Source organism: Balearica regulorum, chromosome 2 (genome assembly GCF_011004875.1).
Source record: "Balearica regulorum gibbericeps isolate bBalReg1 chromosome 2, bBalReg1.pri, whole genome shotgun sequence".
NCBI lineage: Eukaryota > Metazoa > Chordata > Aves > Gruiformes > Gruidae > Balearica > Balearica regulorum.
Genome location: NC_046185.1, coordinates 116,667,992 through 116,685,546, shown reverse-complemented (window position 1 = coordinate 116,685,546; position 17,555 = coordinate 116,667,992). Strand labels below are relative to the sequence as shown.

General features: G+C 43.0%; 1 protein-coding gene across 2 annotated transcripts in view; it reads right to left on the bottom strand.

Annotated features, from left to right (window-relative positions):
* Positions 1-17,555, bottom strand: part of TRANK1 (tetratricopeptide repeat and ankyrin repeat containing 1) — a 55,377-nt gene that overhangs the window by 36,232 nt on the left and 1,590 nt on the right. For both annotated transcript variants that reach the window (XM_075745475.1, XM_075745476.1), the window contains exons 2-5: positions 5,878-6,012; positions 4,290-4,413; positions 2,369-2,519; positions 1,229-1,347 (exon numbers count right to left, since the gene is read on the bottom strand). In XM_075745475.1, coding sequence (XP_075601590.1) covers positions 1,229-1,347; positions 2,369-2,519; positions 4,290-4,413; positions 5,878-6,011 — 528 coding nt within the window. In that variant the 5' untranslated portion in view covers position 6,012. The remainder of the gene's footprint in view (positions 1-1,228; positions 1,348-2,368; positions 2,520-4,289; positions 4,414-5,877; positions 6,013-17,555) is intronic.

The following is a 17,555-nucleotide window of genomic DNA, read 5'->3' as shown; positions in this document are numbered from 1 at the left end:
TTTCAATATATAAAGGGGGTTTATAAGAAAGACTTTTTAACAAGGTCTGTAGTGACAGGAAAAGAGGCAAAGGTTTTAACCTGAAAGAGGGTAGGTTTAAACTGGATATAAGGAAGAAATTTTTTTACGACACAGGTGGTGATACACTGGAACAGGTTGCCCAGAGAAGATATGGATGTACCATCATTGGAAGTGTTCAAGGCCAGGTTGGATGGGGCTTTAAGCAACCGATCTAGTGAAAAATGTCCCTGCCTGCAGTAGGACAGAGGGGTGAATGGGGAACGTGGGGCTGTGGAGGGAGGCATTGCTCCCTCCTCCTTATGCTTCTCCCCTGCTCCAGCATGGGTCCTCCAAGGGCTGTGGTTCCTGTCAGGAGCCTGGTCCTGCATGGTCTCTCCACAGGCTGCAAGGCAACCCCTGGAGTACCTTCTCCCCCTCCCTGCTCTCCTTCTCCAACTGTGGTGCTCGCAGGGCTGTTTCTCTCACTTTTCCTCCCACCCCACCTCACTCTGCCAGGCAGACTCTTGCCTTTTCTTAAATGTGCTTTCCCCAAAGGGCTACCATCCTGGCTGAGGGGCTCACCTCTGACCTGTGGTGGGGCCACTGGAGCGGGCTGGAACTGGCCTCTCCTCACAGAGGCCCCTGCAGCCCCCACGGCCAGCACCTCATCACCAACACCCAATACAGGTATAATCATGATGATGATCAATTTTTTTTTTTTTTTTAATACAGTCAGTATAAAACAGAGGATTAAAATAATTTCAGGTGATTCACCTTCTGATTTTTCTAAATGATCTAGTTTTGTTTAACAACCATGTACTTCCATTCTGAGGTGCTCCTTTGTGTGTCTTTCACAGACAACTTCAAAAATCCAACTTGTCATACAGAAGGAAAAGTAAAAGGGCCCACAAATAAGCATGTATTTTTTCCCTCTGATTTCTTTCAAGAATAATAACTCTAGATGGCACTGTAATTAGAGACAACAGCAACAGACAAGCAGGATTTCAAGTTCATTGTATACCTTCGAGAAATTAATTTCAGAAATTATTTATTATTCTTTTTTATTATTTATTATTACTATTTTTCAAGTCTTAAAAGACAAGACATTTGAACCAGGGAACAATAAATACCCGTTGCTTTGGATTTTAAAGGTAGCGCAAGCTTACCCTGAAGCGGTAAGACCTGAGCGCCTACCGCGCAGCAGTTGGTAATGCAGCGACAGACTTACCCGCCACTTCCCTTTCTGGGCCAACCTTTCTATCACTGCTTGCCAAGTCAGTGCATCAAACCTTGCACTGAAAATATAATCGTATGCAGGTGGAAAAGTTGGTGGGAAGACTTGTTCATCTGCAAGAATAAGCAATTGAGGAAACTATTTAGTATACACAGCACTTTTAAAGTTGGGGTGTCCAACTAAATTACTTCATTGCACAGTGACAATTTTAGTACTGATTAATACCCAAGAGAATGCCAAACTGGGAGTTAAATATCCCTGGCTACCCAACTGATAGGGCACCTTGTTATCAGCAGCCAGTTGTCATTAAACAGGGGGAGAAAAAATTAATCCCTTCCCTCAAGGGATTAATCCCAACACCTCTCTAAGCTCCAAGACATTGTGAACCTCGTGGTGGTTCTTCCACTTGTGGGTGAGCCCAGCTACAGATGCTGCTAAAACTAATCAAAGTCCTTAATACAGGGCTACAGTTTCAAGTAAACGCAGCAAGGGCACAACCCAAAATCTCCTGGCATGCCTTCAGGCCCCGTCAGACAAAGCCTGTGAACTGGACAAAAAAGCAAGCAGAGGAGGAGAGACTGAGGAGAGGGCAGGGCAACACAGAGCGGACACTGCTCAAAAAACACAACCCTCACAATAACACAGAAAGGCCAAATTCCCTCTTTTCATTGCTGCCCATTAATAGCTGAGGGAAAGTCTCCCATGCTTGAACACTGTAAACTCAAGTTTAAGCTGAGTATCTTCTAATTATTTTCAAATCTACCTAGCTAAAAGAAAAGCCAAGTGGTTTGGGCAAAAACCTCTAAAGCCTTAGGGGTCTGGAGCACCAAATCTTCAACCCTGTCTTCCTGACTCTGAATTTTGACCTTTTCTAACTATTCCACAATTGACGTGTTCTTGTGAGACAACACATTCCGCTGCACAGTGTTTTGGGATTGTTGGCACCTGCTGTAAACTGGACCAAGCTCACCACATCCTTTTGATTAGGCCACTCAACATATTCATAATCCTGAAACAGACCTGTGCCACTAAGGACCAAATGAATGAGCTCACAAAGGATGCCCTACCAAGGACTTTCGTTATCATCATCACTGAAAGGATCTTAGAAAAGTTAAACTCTTAATTTGAGTTTACCATTGACACTTATGAAGATTCCAGCTACAAAATCAGCAACTTGAGTTCGATCTGCAGAAGCATTCAGGAGAATCAAACCTTTATGAAACATAGAAATTGCCTCATAAGAGTCTGATAACATGATCAATGAGTGGCCAGCTCTATAATAAGCCTGAAAAAAGAAGGAAAACAAAAAAGACCATGTTGGGAAAATATTCAGAGATCTTTACTACAAAACATTATCATTTTTTCCCCCTAAATTCTTTAATTATGCTGTAAAAATGACATGTAGTACTGTTTTTACAGCTTCTTACACATAGATTTAAAAAAAAAAAAAAAGTGCAATGAACATCCCTTGAAATTCACTATATGCTGATATCATCACAGATACTATGAAAGCATGATAAATCCTGGAACACAAACTTTGGAAAATAACTACAGGATGAAAGACATACTCTTAGCAACTAGATTTTAACCTCCTCTGGAAAGGATTTTTTTTAATGTCCCCATGTCACTGCATTTTACAGTATTTACCATAATGCATATATTCTTCAGCCAGTGGCACCTGAACACATTTATATTCACCACTGAACTATGTTGAAGTGGCTTAGAGTCACAGCGGAGTCAATTTTTTCAAATCAGATAACCAGCATGCTGCAATACAGCACAAGTTAAATTGATATTTGCATGCAATTTTACTGTATCTAAATCAAAAACCTTCTACTAAAGTCTCTGCGAGTTTGTAGTGGTTGGTCCAGAAGACTATTTATTGTACATAAAAGCCAATCCAAGTGTGTGCCTCCGTATCATAAATACTGTACAAGCATTACTAATTCTTAACAGATGAGAATTTGAGTCAATGTGTACTTAATTAATGTGTACTTAATCACAAGTGTATGTGTGGTTTATTGTTCTGTTCACTGGAAATACAATATGACCTTGATCATCACATACTGTTCCCAGAAACCGTAGGCTTATTTACATGTTAAGACTATTAGGTCACAGTGCCCAAGGGAGCCTTCAAAGCTAAGTCCCCATCCCAGACCTGATCGCTATCAGTGACTGATGAATCTTTAATGTGAGCCAGGCTCTGTAAGACCGCAAGTGAACGCAGAGCCGGTGAGCCAGCTTTCAGGCTGAGAGAGTTGGGGTTTTTCAGCCTGGAGAAGAGAAGGCTCCAGGGAGACCTTATAGCAGCCTTACAGTACCTGAAGGGGCCTACAGGAAAGATGGAGAGGGATTGTTTATCAGGGAGTGTAGTGACAGGACAAGGGGTAAAGGGTTTAAGCTAGAGGAGGGTAGATTTAAATTAGATATAAGGAAGAAATTCTTCACTACAAGGGTGGTGAGGCACTGGAACAGGTTGCCCAGAGAGGTTGTGGATGCCCCACCCCTGGAAGTGTTCAAGGCCAGGTTAGATGGGGCTTTGGGCAACCTGGTCTAGTGGAAGGTGTCCCTGCCCATGGCAGGGGGGTTGGAACTAGATGATCTTTGAGGTCCCTTCCAACCCAAACCATTGTATGATTCTAACCTCACCATGGACAGGATCTGTGCAGCGTGCTGTGGCCTGACCAGAGACCTGGCTGGTGCTGCATCAACCCTTGGTCTCCAGCATCACAATGGCATGTAAGATTTTATTACTTGCTGTCACCTTGTCTGGGATATTAATAAAATAGTCATCTTTCTTGAAAGCATTGGTGACTCTCTTGTTGGGACCCAGAAAGAGCCAGCGTCTCCTCGTGCAAAAAAGAGAGCTGCTTCATTTTATTAAAAGTACTATTAGTAATTCTGATGCTCATGTACAGAGTCAGACACCAATTCTGGAATTTTATACTATACTTGCTTATCACACCTCAAAACCAAATCACTATAAAAAGCATACATTGTCACTTGTTTTAAAAAGTAAGGCATGCAAAAACCGGCAACTTAAACGTCTGAATACCTTAACGTACTCCGGATCCCAGTGTAAGCTCTGGTAGGCTGAAAACACTGCTTCTGTCCATTTACCAAGATTGTACAAGGCAGTTGATTTGTTGCAGTGTAAGACAGCTATGTCCCTGGAACACCTAAAAATATGTTTTTAGCATCACTGTTTATTTGCTTGGAAAATCGTACATTACTATTAGCAACAAGAAAAAAAAAGAAAAAAGTCTATATATCACCCACCAAACAAAATTAGAGGTAAACATGGAGGTGTAGAAAATAAAGATAATTTGAACATCAGCTATAAAAATCTGTTATTGACATCCTAAATGATACCTTAGTGATATCCTGGTCTCTTCTGAAGCAGAAAGCCAACTCGCTGGAGTAATGCAGTATGAGGATTTAGAAAGAGTTTAGACCACCTCGACACACCTAGATACAGCTCAGTGAAAGCCAGTGGCCAAGAACAGGAGAAAAACAGACACACAAATGGAAGCTGCTAGATGGAAAGAATGCTAAACACAATTCGGTCACCAAAAACCAACCTAAACGCATTTTACTATATGACCAGTTGATGAAGTCAACAGAATTGTCCACATTTACAGTAGGTAAGAAATAAAGAAATGTATTTTATAGAACAGAATATACTAAAGTATATCAAGCATTTGCAAGAGAGTTTCTGGAAAGAGCCGCACACAAATTACAGGACTACAGTCCATGGGGTCCCGGGGAGCCTAGAAAACCTGTCTTGTCTGCGCTCAAACTCCTATCTACTAATTTACACTCCAGAAAGTTGTTTCAACTACACTGAATGTGTTTAGAGCACGCTCTTGCACGCAAGCAAGTCCTACGGCAAGAGGAAAGGAGACGCCCAGGAGCGGACCCCCGTGGTATGACAAAGCCCCACTGTCTGCATATACTCCAGACTTATTTTACTACTTAGTCTAAATGGATAATAGTCAAAATAAATGAGTGGCTGGTGTTAAATATTCAGTATTACCGTGTATTAATGCTGCTGTTAAGCTAATTTAATAGTTAACATAATACTCACTTATTTAATCATTAATAGCATTAGCAACTGATGTTAACAAGTACTTAATGTTTGCAAAGAAATGCCCAAAGAACTCTTCTGATGAAAGTATTCTCAGATTTGTTTAAATATAATTTAAGAAAGACCAAATAACATAGTAATTGCATAAATAAGTGTAAAGATAATGAGGTGACCCATGTAACAACAGGCCATAGACATGACCAGTACATGGCAGAATCACAGCAAGATTAATACAGAGTATGTCAGCTAAGAAACAGAAGTAATTTAATAGAAACCAACACAGTTTATGGAAAATTAATTTGAGCTTTAATTACACTAATTTATAATTGATGCTTATATGAAAATATTCATATTACAGTCACTAACTAAAGCCCCATATATATGTCAGGAAGAGCAATTCCTCTTTAGTTATAAAACTTGTACACTAAAAAGTGTGACAAAAGATACAAGAAAATCAGGTGTCAGGGCAAGAAATACAGTTCTGAGTTAACTTGTAGTACTGTACAAACTTCGGACTTGTTTTATGGTTTACATCTTGTAATTCAAGTATACTTACGGGACCCATTGCATTAAATAACCGAGCATATGTAGAGCTTGATCATACTTTCTGATGGCCAAAGAGTAATTTCCATTTTTAAAATCCTGGTTCCCAGCTTGTCTCATAAGCTGTGCATGTTCCATGGCATCCATGCTAATTAAGATAAAAAAAAAAGTTAATCAAACAGAAGCATTGATTTACACGACACTTCTTTCCCTAAAATTCTGACGTGGTTTAGGCCCAGCTGGCAGCTGAGTGCCACGCGCCGCTCGCTCACCCCTCCCCTGGCGGGATGGGGAAGACAACGGAAAAACAACGGCAAAGCCTCGAGGGTTGGGATAAGGGCAGGTTACTGGGACACCAAGGGAGAGGGAAACAATCAACAACAGTGCTGACAACAGATATTCACAGTGGGTGATAACAGAGAACAATTTACCGATCCAACGACCGACCCACTGGACGCTCAGCCCATCCCGAAACCGCACCGAAACTGCGATGTGACTGGGTGCCAAGAGGAGCTGTGCTTCAGTGCCAATCACCTCTAAGCAGCTCGAACCCCTTAGGCTGCCAATATCTCCTTTTCCGTTGGAGTGTAGCGGGCCTCGGATCCTCTGTATCCCCGACTCCAAAACCCCAGGGGTCGACCTCGAGTCTCCCCTGGTGCTTTCTGCTAGAGACTCCAGGTAGGGCCATTCTCCCCGGCTGTGGTGTACAGCACATCTGTACATTTTTTACATCTGGTCCTGCCCGGACTGGCCCAAGAGCTACGGCATGCACTATTTCTTGTTTAATTTGTTCAAAAGCTTGTCGTTGCTCAGGGCCCCATTTGAAATCATTCTTCTTCCGGGTTACGTGGTAGAGAGGGCTTACTATCAAACTGTAATTCAGAATGTGCATTCTCCAGAAAACCACAACACCTAAGAAAGCCTGTGCCTCCGTTTTGTTGGTTGGTGGAGACATGGCTGCTATTTTGTTGATAATATCCATTGGGATCTGATGCTGCCCATCATGCCACCTTATTCCTAAAAATTGGATTTCCTGCACAGGCTCTTTCACCTTACTTCATTTTATGGCAAAGCCAGCCTGCAGCAGGATTTGGATTATTTTCTTCCCTTTCTCAGAAACTTCCTCTGCTGAGTTGCCACACACAATGATGTCATCAATGTATTGCAGGTGGTCTGGGGCTTCACCCTTTTCCAGTGCAGTCTGGATCAGTCCATGGCAAATGGTGGGGCTGTGTTTCCACCCTTGGGGCAGTCGATTCCAGGTGTACTGGATGCCCCTCCAAGTGAAGGCAAACTGTGGCCTGCACTCTGCTGCCAAAGGGATCGAGAAAAATGCATTAGCTATATCAATTGTGGCATACCATTTGGCTGCCTTTGACTCCAGTTCATACTGAAGTTCCAGCATGTCTGGCACAGCAGCACTCATCGGCGGTGTGACTTCATTCAGGCCACGATAGTCTACCGTCAGCCTCCATTCTCCATTGGACTTCTGCACTGGCCATATGGGACTGTTAAAGGGTGAGTGGGTTCTGCTGATCACTCCCTGACCCTCCAGTTGATGAATTAGCTTGTGGATGGGAACCAGAGAGTCTCTGTTGGTGTGGTACTGCCGCTGGTGCACAGTTGTAGCAATTAGCACCTGTTGCTCTTCAACCCTCAGCAGAAGGGTCCTCCGAGAGAACGGGTAAACTAGACAATGGTTCAATTTCCTCCGCTTCCAAGGCAGCTATTCCAAAAGCCCACCTGTAACCTTTTGGGTCTTTGAAATACCCTTTCCGGAGGTAGTCTATGCCCAGGATGCACAGAGCCTCTGGCCCAGTCACAATGGGGTGCTTTTGCCACTCATTCCCAGTTAGACTTACTTCAGCCTCCAACAGAGTCAACTGTTGGGATCCACCCATCACACAAGAAATAGGTATCGGTTCCACCCCTTCATAGTTCGATGGCATTAGGGTACACTGTGCACCCGTGTCCACTAGGGCCTTGTACTCTCGTGGGTTCGATGTGCCAGGCCATCGGATCCACACAGTCCAATAAACCCTATTGTCCCTTTCCTCCACCTGGCTGGAGGCAGGGCCCCTCTAGTCCTGCTCGTCATAGTCACTACTCACGTCTTGCAAAAAGGACTTAGAAGTCCCTTCAAGAGGATCATAAATGCGATCAGATCTTCCACTTGATCTGGGGGGCTGCCTGGTGGAAACTGGAGCAGCATTCTTTCTAGAAGAGTCCCTTTGTACAGCTGTCTTGCCTTGTAGCTCATGTACGCGTGCCCACAGGGTTGAGGTAGGCTTCCCATCCCATTTCCTCATGTCTTCTCCGTGGTCACGCAGGTAAAACCACAGGATACCTTGTGGTGTGTTTGCTCCATATCCCCTCTCTGGAGCAGAAAAACGCTTACTCCTAACAGCTGAAATACGGGTCTGTGCAGGTGGGGAGTATGATATATCCTCTTTGAGTTGCCGGATGTCCTGGGACAGTTTCTCCACAGCCGAGACGAGGGAGGAAGAAAGGCTCTCTTCATATTGCCAGAGTCAGCCAGCCACTTCATCCACTGTGATTGCCTCTTCACTTTTCCAGTCGATTACTGCCAGTGAGTTGGCGTACGATGATTGTGCACTTTGCACAAATTTTCACCACATGGGTTGGGTACACTGGACTTCATCAGGGTCTGTGGGCAACTGTGTGTTGTCTGGATTGTAATAAACCATCTCCCGTGCAGCTAATTCCCTCAGATATTGGATACCTCTCTCCATAGTGGTCCACTTGCCTGGCCGACATACGACATCTTCGCTGAAAGGATACCTTTCCCTCACACTTGACAGGAGTCGCCTCCAGAGGCTGAGGGCCTGTGCCTTCTTCCCAATTGCCTTGTCAATGCCCCCTTCCCTAGACAAGGATCCTAGCTGCTTGGCCTCCCTGCCCTCCAGTTCCAGGCTACTGGCCCCGTTATCCCAGCAGTGGAGCAGCCAGGTAATAATGTGCTCCCCTGGAAGGCAGCTGAAATCTTTCCACATATCTCGCAGCTCACTCAGGGACAGGGATCGAGTAATCACTTCTGGTTCTGGCTCTTCTTCTTGTTCTCGTGATGGTCCCGGTTCATCATCATCTCTCACTAAGCGAACCGATTTCTTTGTGTTTCTTTTTGTGTATAGGGGCGACTGATACTGGTGTGGGTTGATCTTTTGGCTCGGCTGCAGCGCCTATTGCGGGGGCTTGGGTAGCTGCAGTGCCTGTTGCGGGGGCGTGGGCAGCTGCAGTGCCTGTGGGTCCGCTCTCTCCCTCTGGATGGTGCTGTCTACTGTCAAGCAGTGTTTGATAGATTGTGACCAGGGCCCAGCACAGCGCAGTAAGTTTTGTCTCCTTAGAATCCCCACAGCATTTTCCTTTCAAATATTCTACCATTTTATCAGGGTCTTGCAGTTGTTCGGGAGTGAAGCTCCAAACCATTGGGGGTGAAAAGGTCTCTAGATACCCGCCCATACTCTCCCACATGCCATGCCAGCCCTGACCATTCAGCCTTGGGGAAGATCCCTGGGTGGTATTCCTGAAACAATTTTTGCTAACCCTGAACAGGACTTGGAAAACATGCAGGAGACCTAGCAATAGGAATATACTGGCCCGAACATTCCAAGGGTATTCAAAATTCTCAAAAATTGTTGTAACCAACCAAAAGGGAAAGAGGAGGTGAAAGAGTGGGAGAAGGTATCCCCCCCCCCGTCTTCCCCATAGATTGGGTGCAATTATTAATCAATTCTGAAGGATATTGACCAAGGTACAGGCATGACAGAAATGCTATGTACAAGTATCAGCTCAGACCCATGACTGTCAATGATATCTTATCATAAGTCACTATCACACAATACAACAATATGAGAACAGGAACCCCTCTCCCAGAGGTGATAAACAGTGCTGCAGGGGTTACATAGAGTAAACACGGGTTTACAAACCAGAGCCATGTGATCAAACAGAACATCATTATCACCAGCAACTGTTTCAATAACATTATAAATGCTTGTAACAAGTTTGTTTTAACACACTTGGGTCAGACTTGTCATTATCACAACCCCTTGAGCCCCACGTTGGGCGCCAAAAGGACTGACGTGATTTAGCCCCAGCCTGGTTTAGCCCCAGCCGGCAGCTGAGCACCACGAGCCACTCACTCACCCCTCCCCCGGCAGGATGGGGAGGAGAATGGAAAAACAACGGCAAAGCCTCGAGGGTTGGGATAAGGGCAGGTTACTGGGACACCAAGGGAGAGGGAAACAATCAACAACAGTGCTGATAACAGATAGTAACAATGGGTGATAACAGAGAACGATTTACTGATCCAACGACCGACCGAATGCTCAGCCAGTCCCAGAACCAGACCGCAAGCACGCCGCCCCCTCCCCTGCCCGCCCAGCCCTCTTTTATGGTGAGCATGATGTCACATGGTATGGACTAGCTCCCGGCCAGCTTGGGTCACCTGTCCTGGCTCCTGGTGAAATTAACTCTGTCCTAGCCAGAACCAGGACTAATCCACTTAAATTTTCACCTTAGTTTTTGCATATTTGAAAAGGAGAACAAAAAGAGCACATCTTTTTTGTTTGCTGCAGCTGGAATAGCAAAATATAACTCAGGTGATAGCCTCATCCTTGCTGCTGATGCCTCAACTTCCCATCTATTTTCTAATCAACCTCAGGTAACCAGATCTACCACTGGTATGCATTTCTTTCAGTTTTTCTCCTCAAGACTTAAACCATACTTTTAAAATTAAGATTCCAAATTATTTAAATGTGTGTGCACACACTAAATGCGGGAAGAAATATCCGAAAAAACAGAATTCATATGCTTAAGAAATACATGATGCTATACATCTCAATTAAACACGAAACTAATTTACGTGCTTTTTATTTATCTTTAAGACTTTTTTGTCCAGCCTCTCTGACTAGACATTCAATAATCCGATTGTAACTGATGTGTTTAACTTTTTTAACCATGGTGATGGGATCAAGGTGATGAGATTATTAGCAGTAGTAAGGAATGAGAGAAACATTTTAGGAATGAGAACCTGAGAGCTTGGTGGTACCATGGAGCTGATAAACTGCGTGGTTGGTATGTACCATGGAGCTGATAAACTGCGTGGTTGGTACATGAGCCAAGTAATATTTCATTTTCTGTCAAAATCATGTCCTTTGAGTGAACTTTGTTCATTATAATCTCATTATAATACCAAAACACACCTCCACGCTAAAAGCTACCCACCTCCAAGGTACGACCACCCCTCACTGGGCCTGTTCTCTGAATTTCTTTAAGTCTATAGCTTTAAAAGCAAAGCGAGAAAGTTTTACACCAATCATAATGAAGTAACTATGTAACTATGTGATGTAATTGTAACTATGTGTGTACTGAGAATATAAATATGTGCATGTTCGTAGGCTAGGTGTGCACGTTGGGTGGAGCTATCCCCCGTGCATCCAGCGCTGCAATAAAGAATGCCTGCCTTTTAACACTACATTGGTGTTACGAGGTTCATTCCCGGATTTCGGTGACACAATGTATACAAAACTGCATTGAAAATTGATTACTGCATGAAAATACTGTAACCTAACTATATTAATCGTGCAGGAAGACCTTGAATAAGATTTAAAACAGTTATGAAAATGAATACAGCAAGCACCCGAAGAAAACAAAGGTTGAAACTGCAACTGCTTGAAAGGATAGTTCATCATTGAAGTTGTAAAACCAGGTTCATTACATAAAACTAGTGACATGGTCAAGCAGCTAGGTAAAGGAAACAAACACAAGAGAAAAAGCAACTATATGTGTGCTGAGAAAGAGCACATCAACATCACAGACAACAGAAAAATCCAATGCTAAAGCCTTGCGTAGAATCATTCTTCACAGATGGATTTTATGATTAAAAGCCATTTCCATTACCTGCAAAAACCCATACGAAGCTCACAAATCTCAGCACTATTAAATAAGATTAAATCACCAAAAAGAAATGCACAGATTTATTTATTATCCAGGAATTAGCAGACCTGGAACAAAACCAGTAACAATCTGTAACTTCACAAGCTGCTAATGTAATCTGCAAGATCTCTTCAGAACAGAGCAAACTAGAAATGTTTAAGTACATGAACCTACAGACAAACCAAGAAATACTACCGACATATTTTCTCTATTGTTGTGGTTCAGCCCCAGCCGGCAGCTCAGCACCACGCGGCCTCTCCCCCCGCAGTGGGATGGGGAGGAGGATCGGAAGAAAAAAGTAAAACTCGTGGGTTGGGATAAGGACAGTTTAATAGGCCAGCAAAGGAAGAGGAAAAATAACAACAATACCAATAAAAGAATATACAAAGTAGGTGATACACAATGCGATTCGCTCACCAACCCGACACCCAGCCCGTCCCCAAGCAGCGATCCCCTCCTCCCCAGCCAGCTCCCCCTCTTGTATGCTGAGCATATCCCTTTGGCTAGTTTGGGTCAGCTGTCCTGGCTGTGTCCCCTCCCAGCTTCTTCTGAAAATTAACTCTATCCCAGCCAAAAAATAGGACCATGAGGACCTCGAATCAAGAATTAAAACAGTTATTAAAGTGAACACAGCAAGCGCCCCAGAAAACAAAGGTTGAAACAGGCATCAACTGCAACTGATTGAAAGAATAGTTCATCATTAAAATTGTAAAATCAGGTTCATTACATAAAACTAGTGACATGGTCAAGCAGCTAGGTAAAGGAAACAAACACAAGAGGAAAGACAGCTGCATGTACATTGAGAAACAGCACATCAACATCACAGACAAGAGAAAAATCCAATGCTAAAGCCTTGCATAGAATCATTCTTCACAGATGGATTTTATGATTAAAAGCCATTTCCATTACTCGCAAAAACCTATTTGAAGCCACAAATCTCAGTACTATTAAATAAGATTAAATCACCAAAAAGAAATGCACAGATTTACTTATTATCCAGGAATTAGCAGACCTGGAACAAAACCAGTAACAATCTGTAACTTCACAAGCTGCTAATAATCTGCAAGATCTCTTCAGAACAGAGCAAACTAGAAACGTTTAAGTACGCGAACCTACAGACAAACCAAGAAATACTACCAACATTTTCTCTACAGTACTTCTCATGATGAACTTGAAACATTGGGAATCGGTACTGTATTGTGAACACAAAGGTATGAAAAGGCATGCTATGGATGGCACTGCACCTCCTTCATTTATCCAAGCACAAGAGGCGCGTGGCAGGATGACATCTGCACTAAGCAGATAGGGGAGCAGCAGCCCACCACTCTGAAGAAGCAACAGCAGAAGAACCAGGTGCAACCGCAAAGCTCAGCTCCAGACTGCATCAGGCCAGCTGGGAAAAGGCCTGTCAGAAGTCATGGCTTATTTAATTAAACAAATAAACACCCTGTGATGATGTCTGCAATCTAAACATCACCACTCTAATTCCAGGGAAGCACCAAGAACTGATGAAATTCCTGGCTATAGACTAAACTGAAGAAAAATAGGTCCCATCTACATGAGGGAGGTACAACAACCAGTCACGCTAAAGGACTGATTATGACATTCATTCTAGGAAAATTAAATCAATACTTCATTGAGCAATGTGCATACAGTATATATTTTAAAAATACTACTTATCCAGACAGCAAATCAAGTGTACTCATAGCATAAGTGGGACTTTTTTACACTGCACAATATGAGCTCTGTTGAGGCAAAGGAAAAAAATAGACCAACAGTACAAAGAATAAAAAGCAAGTGTTAAAAGATGGTTCTACCTCATGTTTTCATAATTCTTTCAGCTTCCAACTTAGCATCAGAAGATTAGAGAAATTATTTTCATCAAGAATAATACCAAAACAGTTCGACTACACAGGAGCTTCTTCATGTAGGAATACATACGAATCTGTGATTTTCTAAATCATAGTTGAATTGCAAACTTTTTTTTTTTTTTTAAGAAGGCTATGCTTCTACTTTTTACCCAGAATTATATTTACCTTACTTTTCCTTGGAGTCCACTTCAAGCATAATTACAAATAAAAGGTATTCACAAGAAGTTTAAAGGATTATTTTTTCCACAATACTGCAAAAGATTCCCAATTGCAACATACGTTTTTAAAAGACTTTCAAACATGCCATGTGCTGAGAAACTTTGGAACTGAACTCCCTGTTTCAGTTTGGGAGGTGACATCCCCTCCCTGCTCTGAGCAGCAGGATTTCCAGCAGAACACAAATTCCAATCTTTTTCCAGCACTGGAGTTTCCCACTCAAAACTCCAAACTGTAGGTCATTTAAATAACTGGGATGTCTGCTGTGGGCTTTAGCAGCTACATGCAAGTTTGCACACCCAAGAGATACACAGGCAGACAAATCTGACATCTAAGTTAATGATCCAAAAGAACTCCTGTGCTGACTAGCTGTCTTTGTTTCAGCTGAGATAGGGTTCATTTTCTTTCTAGTAGCCAGCACAGTGCTGGTTTGGATTTAGGATGAGAATAATGTCGCTAACACACTGATGGGTTTAGTGGTTGCTACATAGTTGTAGTGTCTACACTAAGTCAAGGACTTTTCAGCTTCCCACACCCTGCCAGGTGCCCAAGAAGCTGGGAGGGGACACAGCCAAGGCAGCTGGCCCAGCCTGGCCAAAGGGATATTCCCTACCATATGACATCATGCTCGATATATAACTGGGGAAGCTACCTGGGAGGTGGAATTGCTGCTCAGAAACAGACTGGGCATTGGGGTTTTTTTCCACATGTGGTGAGCAATTGCATTTGTGCATCACTTTTTTAATGTAGTATTATTATTGTTATCTTCCTTTGTTATCTTATTAAACTGTCTTTATTTCAACCCATGAGGGTTTTTTTCCATTCTCCTCCCTATCCTATTGGGGGCAGGGGGTGGGGGGTGGAAGTGAGCGAGCAGCTGTGTGGTGCTTAGTTATCAGTAGGGGTTAAACCACGACACTAGCACAGTATGTCTTGCTATTGCCTAACATCTTCCTGAAGCATAAATAATTTTAACTCAAAACTAGTGGAGTAACTGAAGACCTATTATATAAAGTCTACTGAGCGTGGAGAGGATTAAACAAAAATGTTGTCTATTGCTCTGACATCACTGGCACAGGTAAAGGTCACAACTGCATATGAGTATAATTCAAGAAAGTTTTTGTCGTGGTGAGTGCTGTGGGTTAACTCTATTGCCAGCTAAACACTTGCTCCCCCCCCCCCAGCGGGATGGAGTGAAAGGAAAGGAAGAGTAAAAGCAAGAGAACTTGTGGGTCAAGATAAACATTGTTGAATAAGCAAAAGAGAAGTGGAAGAAAAGAGAAAGAAAAGAAAACAAGTAATGCAAAGGCAATCATTCACCACCTCCCACACATAAACTGATGCCAGCTCTGTAGTAAACCCATGATTGTAGGGCACAGACATTGCTAGAAACAAGACATACATCCTTATTAACATTTGGCAAATGCACCCCAGGATATGACTAGCACAGACATCTCGACGTCCTGTTAATACCTCAGATGCCATGTACAAACCAGATAAGGAAGAGATGAGTGCAAGGTCTGGGTGAAACAAGAGAAGCAAGCGGAATACAAACACAAGAAAACTCAAGCTCTGGCTTAGGACCCTGCTCTTGGTAGGGCTGGTCTGAATGACCTCCTGAGGTCCTCCTTCTCCAGCCTGCCACCGTACATTGGTTTCTGTTTATGAAACTGTTATAAAGCAATTATTACTAATAACTAAGCCCAGCTGCCTGACATCTCCAGCTAGCCAGACACCAAACTCCCGTAGCTGACACTGCTTAGCAGCTCGGTTCCTTTTCAGATGCATGGCCAACAAACCAGACCACAGAAACAGGACCCAAACCTGGCCAGAAGTACCGGGTCAGCCCTGCTGACTCACAGTAATCCAAGAAAACCTCAAGACAAGGATGCTACTAAAACATTACAAATAAATCCTCAAGAGGAGGGATTTGATGTTAACTTGCACACAGGATCAGTATAGGCCAGGAAGCAACATAGAAAGGAAATAGAAATTAAAAGCACGTCACCAAGAACAAGACAACACTTACCACGAAATGAGATTAGTGGACCCACCCCAGGACAACAGCTCTGTACCTGCTTTATACTGTGAGCACTCCCTGTGAAACCGGAGTTTTACATCCGTGAACAGGGCAACAGAAACCTGACAGAATAGCTCCTACGGACCACTTGGGATGTCCAGAGCCTGTCCATAAGGTATCTTCATGTCATTGAATTTACACACCATTTTGGGAAGCACCCTAGAAAAATAACACTACTAAAAGACCAAAAAAAAAAAAAAAAAAAATCACAGTGCTCTCAGTTTATAGGCAAGACCTCAACACATTGTTAATTAATTTGGTGACAAAGGTCCTCACACAAGAGCATGACGCATCATCCTGTATTTAAGGTGGCATCTCAGAATATCTTTTCTCCTTTCCTCGTGAGCTGAACTCACACCGAGCACATGTGGACCAGCTTTCGTTGAAGACCGCTTCACAGCTTGCCCCAGTGACAGGTTTGGCCTTGTTCCCCAGAACTTCCTGTTTTGCTAGCTGAAACAAAACAGGCTTTTTTGCTTTCAGTTTCAAATGATTTTCCCCTCTTTGCAACTGACCGGTAACAAGTTATACCTAAGAGAACATATGGTTAAGGCAAGTGTGGAGTTGCATTTTCAAGAAAAACTCTCTCTATATATATACATATGTATATATGCTTACAATTTCCAGTAAACTAAGAAAGGACTTGCATCTCCCATTTTACATATAGAAAAAAAATGATGCAAAAACATGTTCAATATTCTATCTACACAGTGTCATTACTGTTACAAAACAAAAAAATCCCCAAAACCTCACAAAACTGTTTAAAAAGTTAACCCTGCTTCCTATGCTCTGAAACAACAATCTTGAAATCCCTAGTCTAGCTCAGCCATACAAGACTTAACTCAGTCCAAGAGGGAGGTGTTTACACTGCTGCAGTTGTTTGCTCAGCCTAGCAATGTTCCTGTCATCAAACAGAGCTGACCCGGTAAGAAAGCAATAGCCACAAACAGCCTCAATATTTCCTTTCTATAGATTAGCTCAAGATGGTATTGCATCTGGAATGAAAAGAAGAAAAACAAACCAAAACAACAAGATTCCCCTAACAGCAAAGTTTTCAAGCTTGTGCAGTTCACAGCCAATGCTTGACAAGTTTAATTGCACGTTGGTGTCATGGTTTAACCCAGCAGGCAGCTAGAACAACCACACAGCCATTCCCTTGCTGCCCCCCTGGTGGGATAGGGAAGAGAATAAAAAAAAAAAAAAGGGTAAAGCTCATGGGTTGAGATAAAGACAGTTTAATAGGACAAAAAAGGATAATAATAATAATAATAGAATATCCAAAACAAGAGATGCACAGCACAATTTCTGATCACCTGGAATTGATATTCAACTAGTTCCTGAGCTGCCCAGCCAACCCTCCAGTTACATACGGAGCATGACCTCATACAGTATGGAATATCCCTTTGGCCAGTTTGGGTCAGCTGTCCTGGCTGTGTCCCCTCCCAGTTTCTTGTGCACCCCTGCCTTCTCATTGGCAGGGCAATACAAGAAGCTGAAAAGTCCTTGACTGCTTGGCAACAACTAAAACCATCAGTGTGTTATCAACATTATTCTCCTCCTAAATCCAAA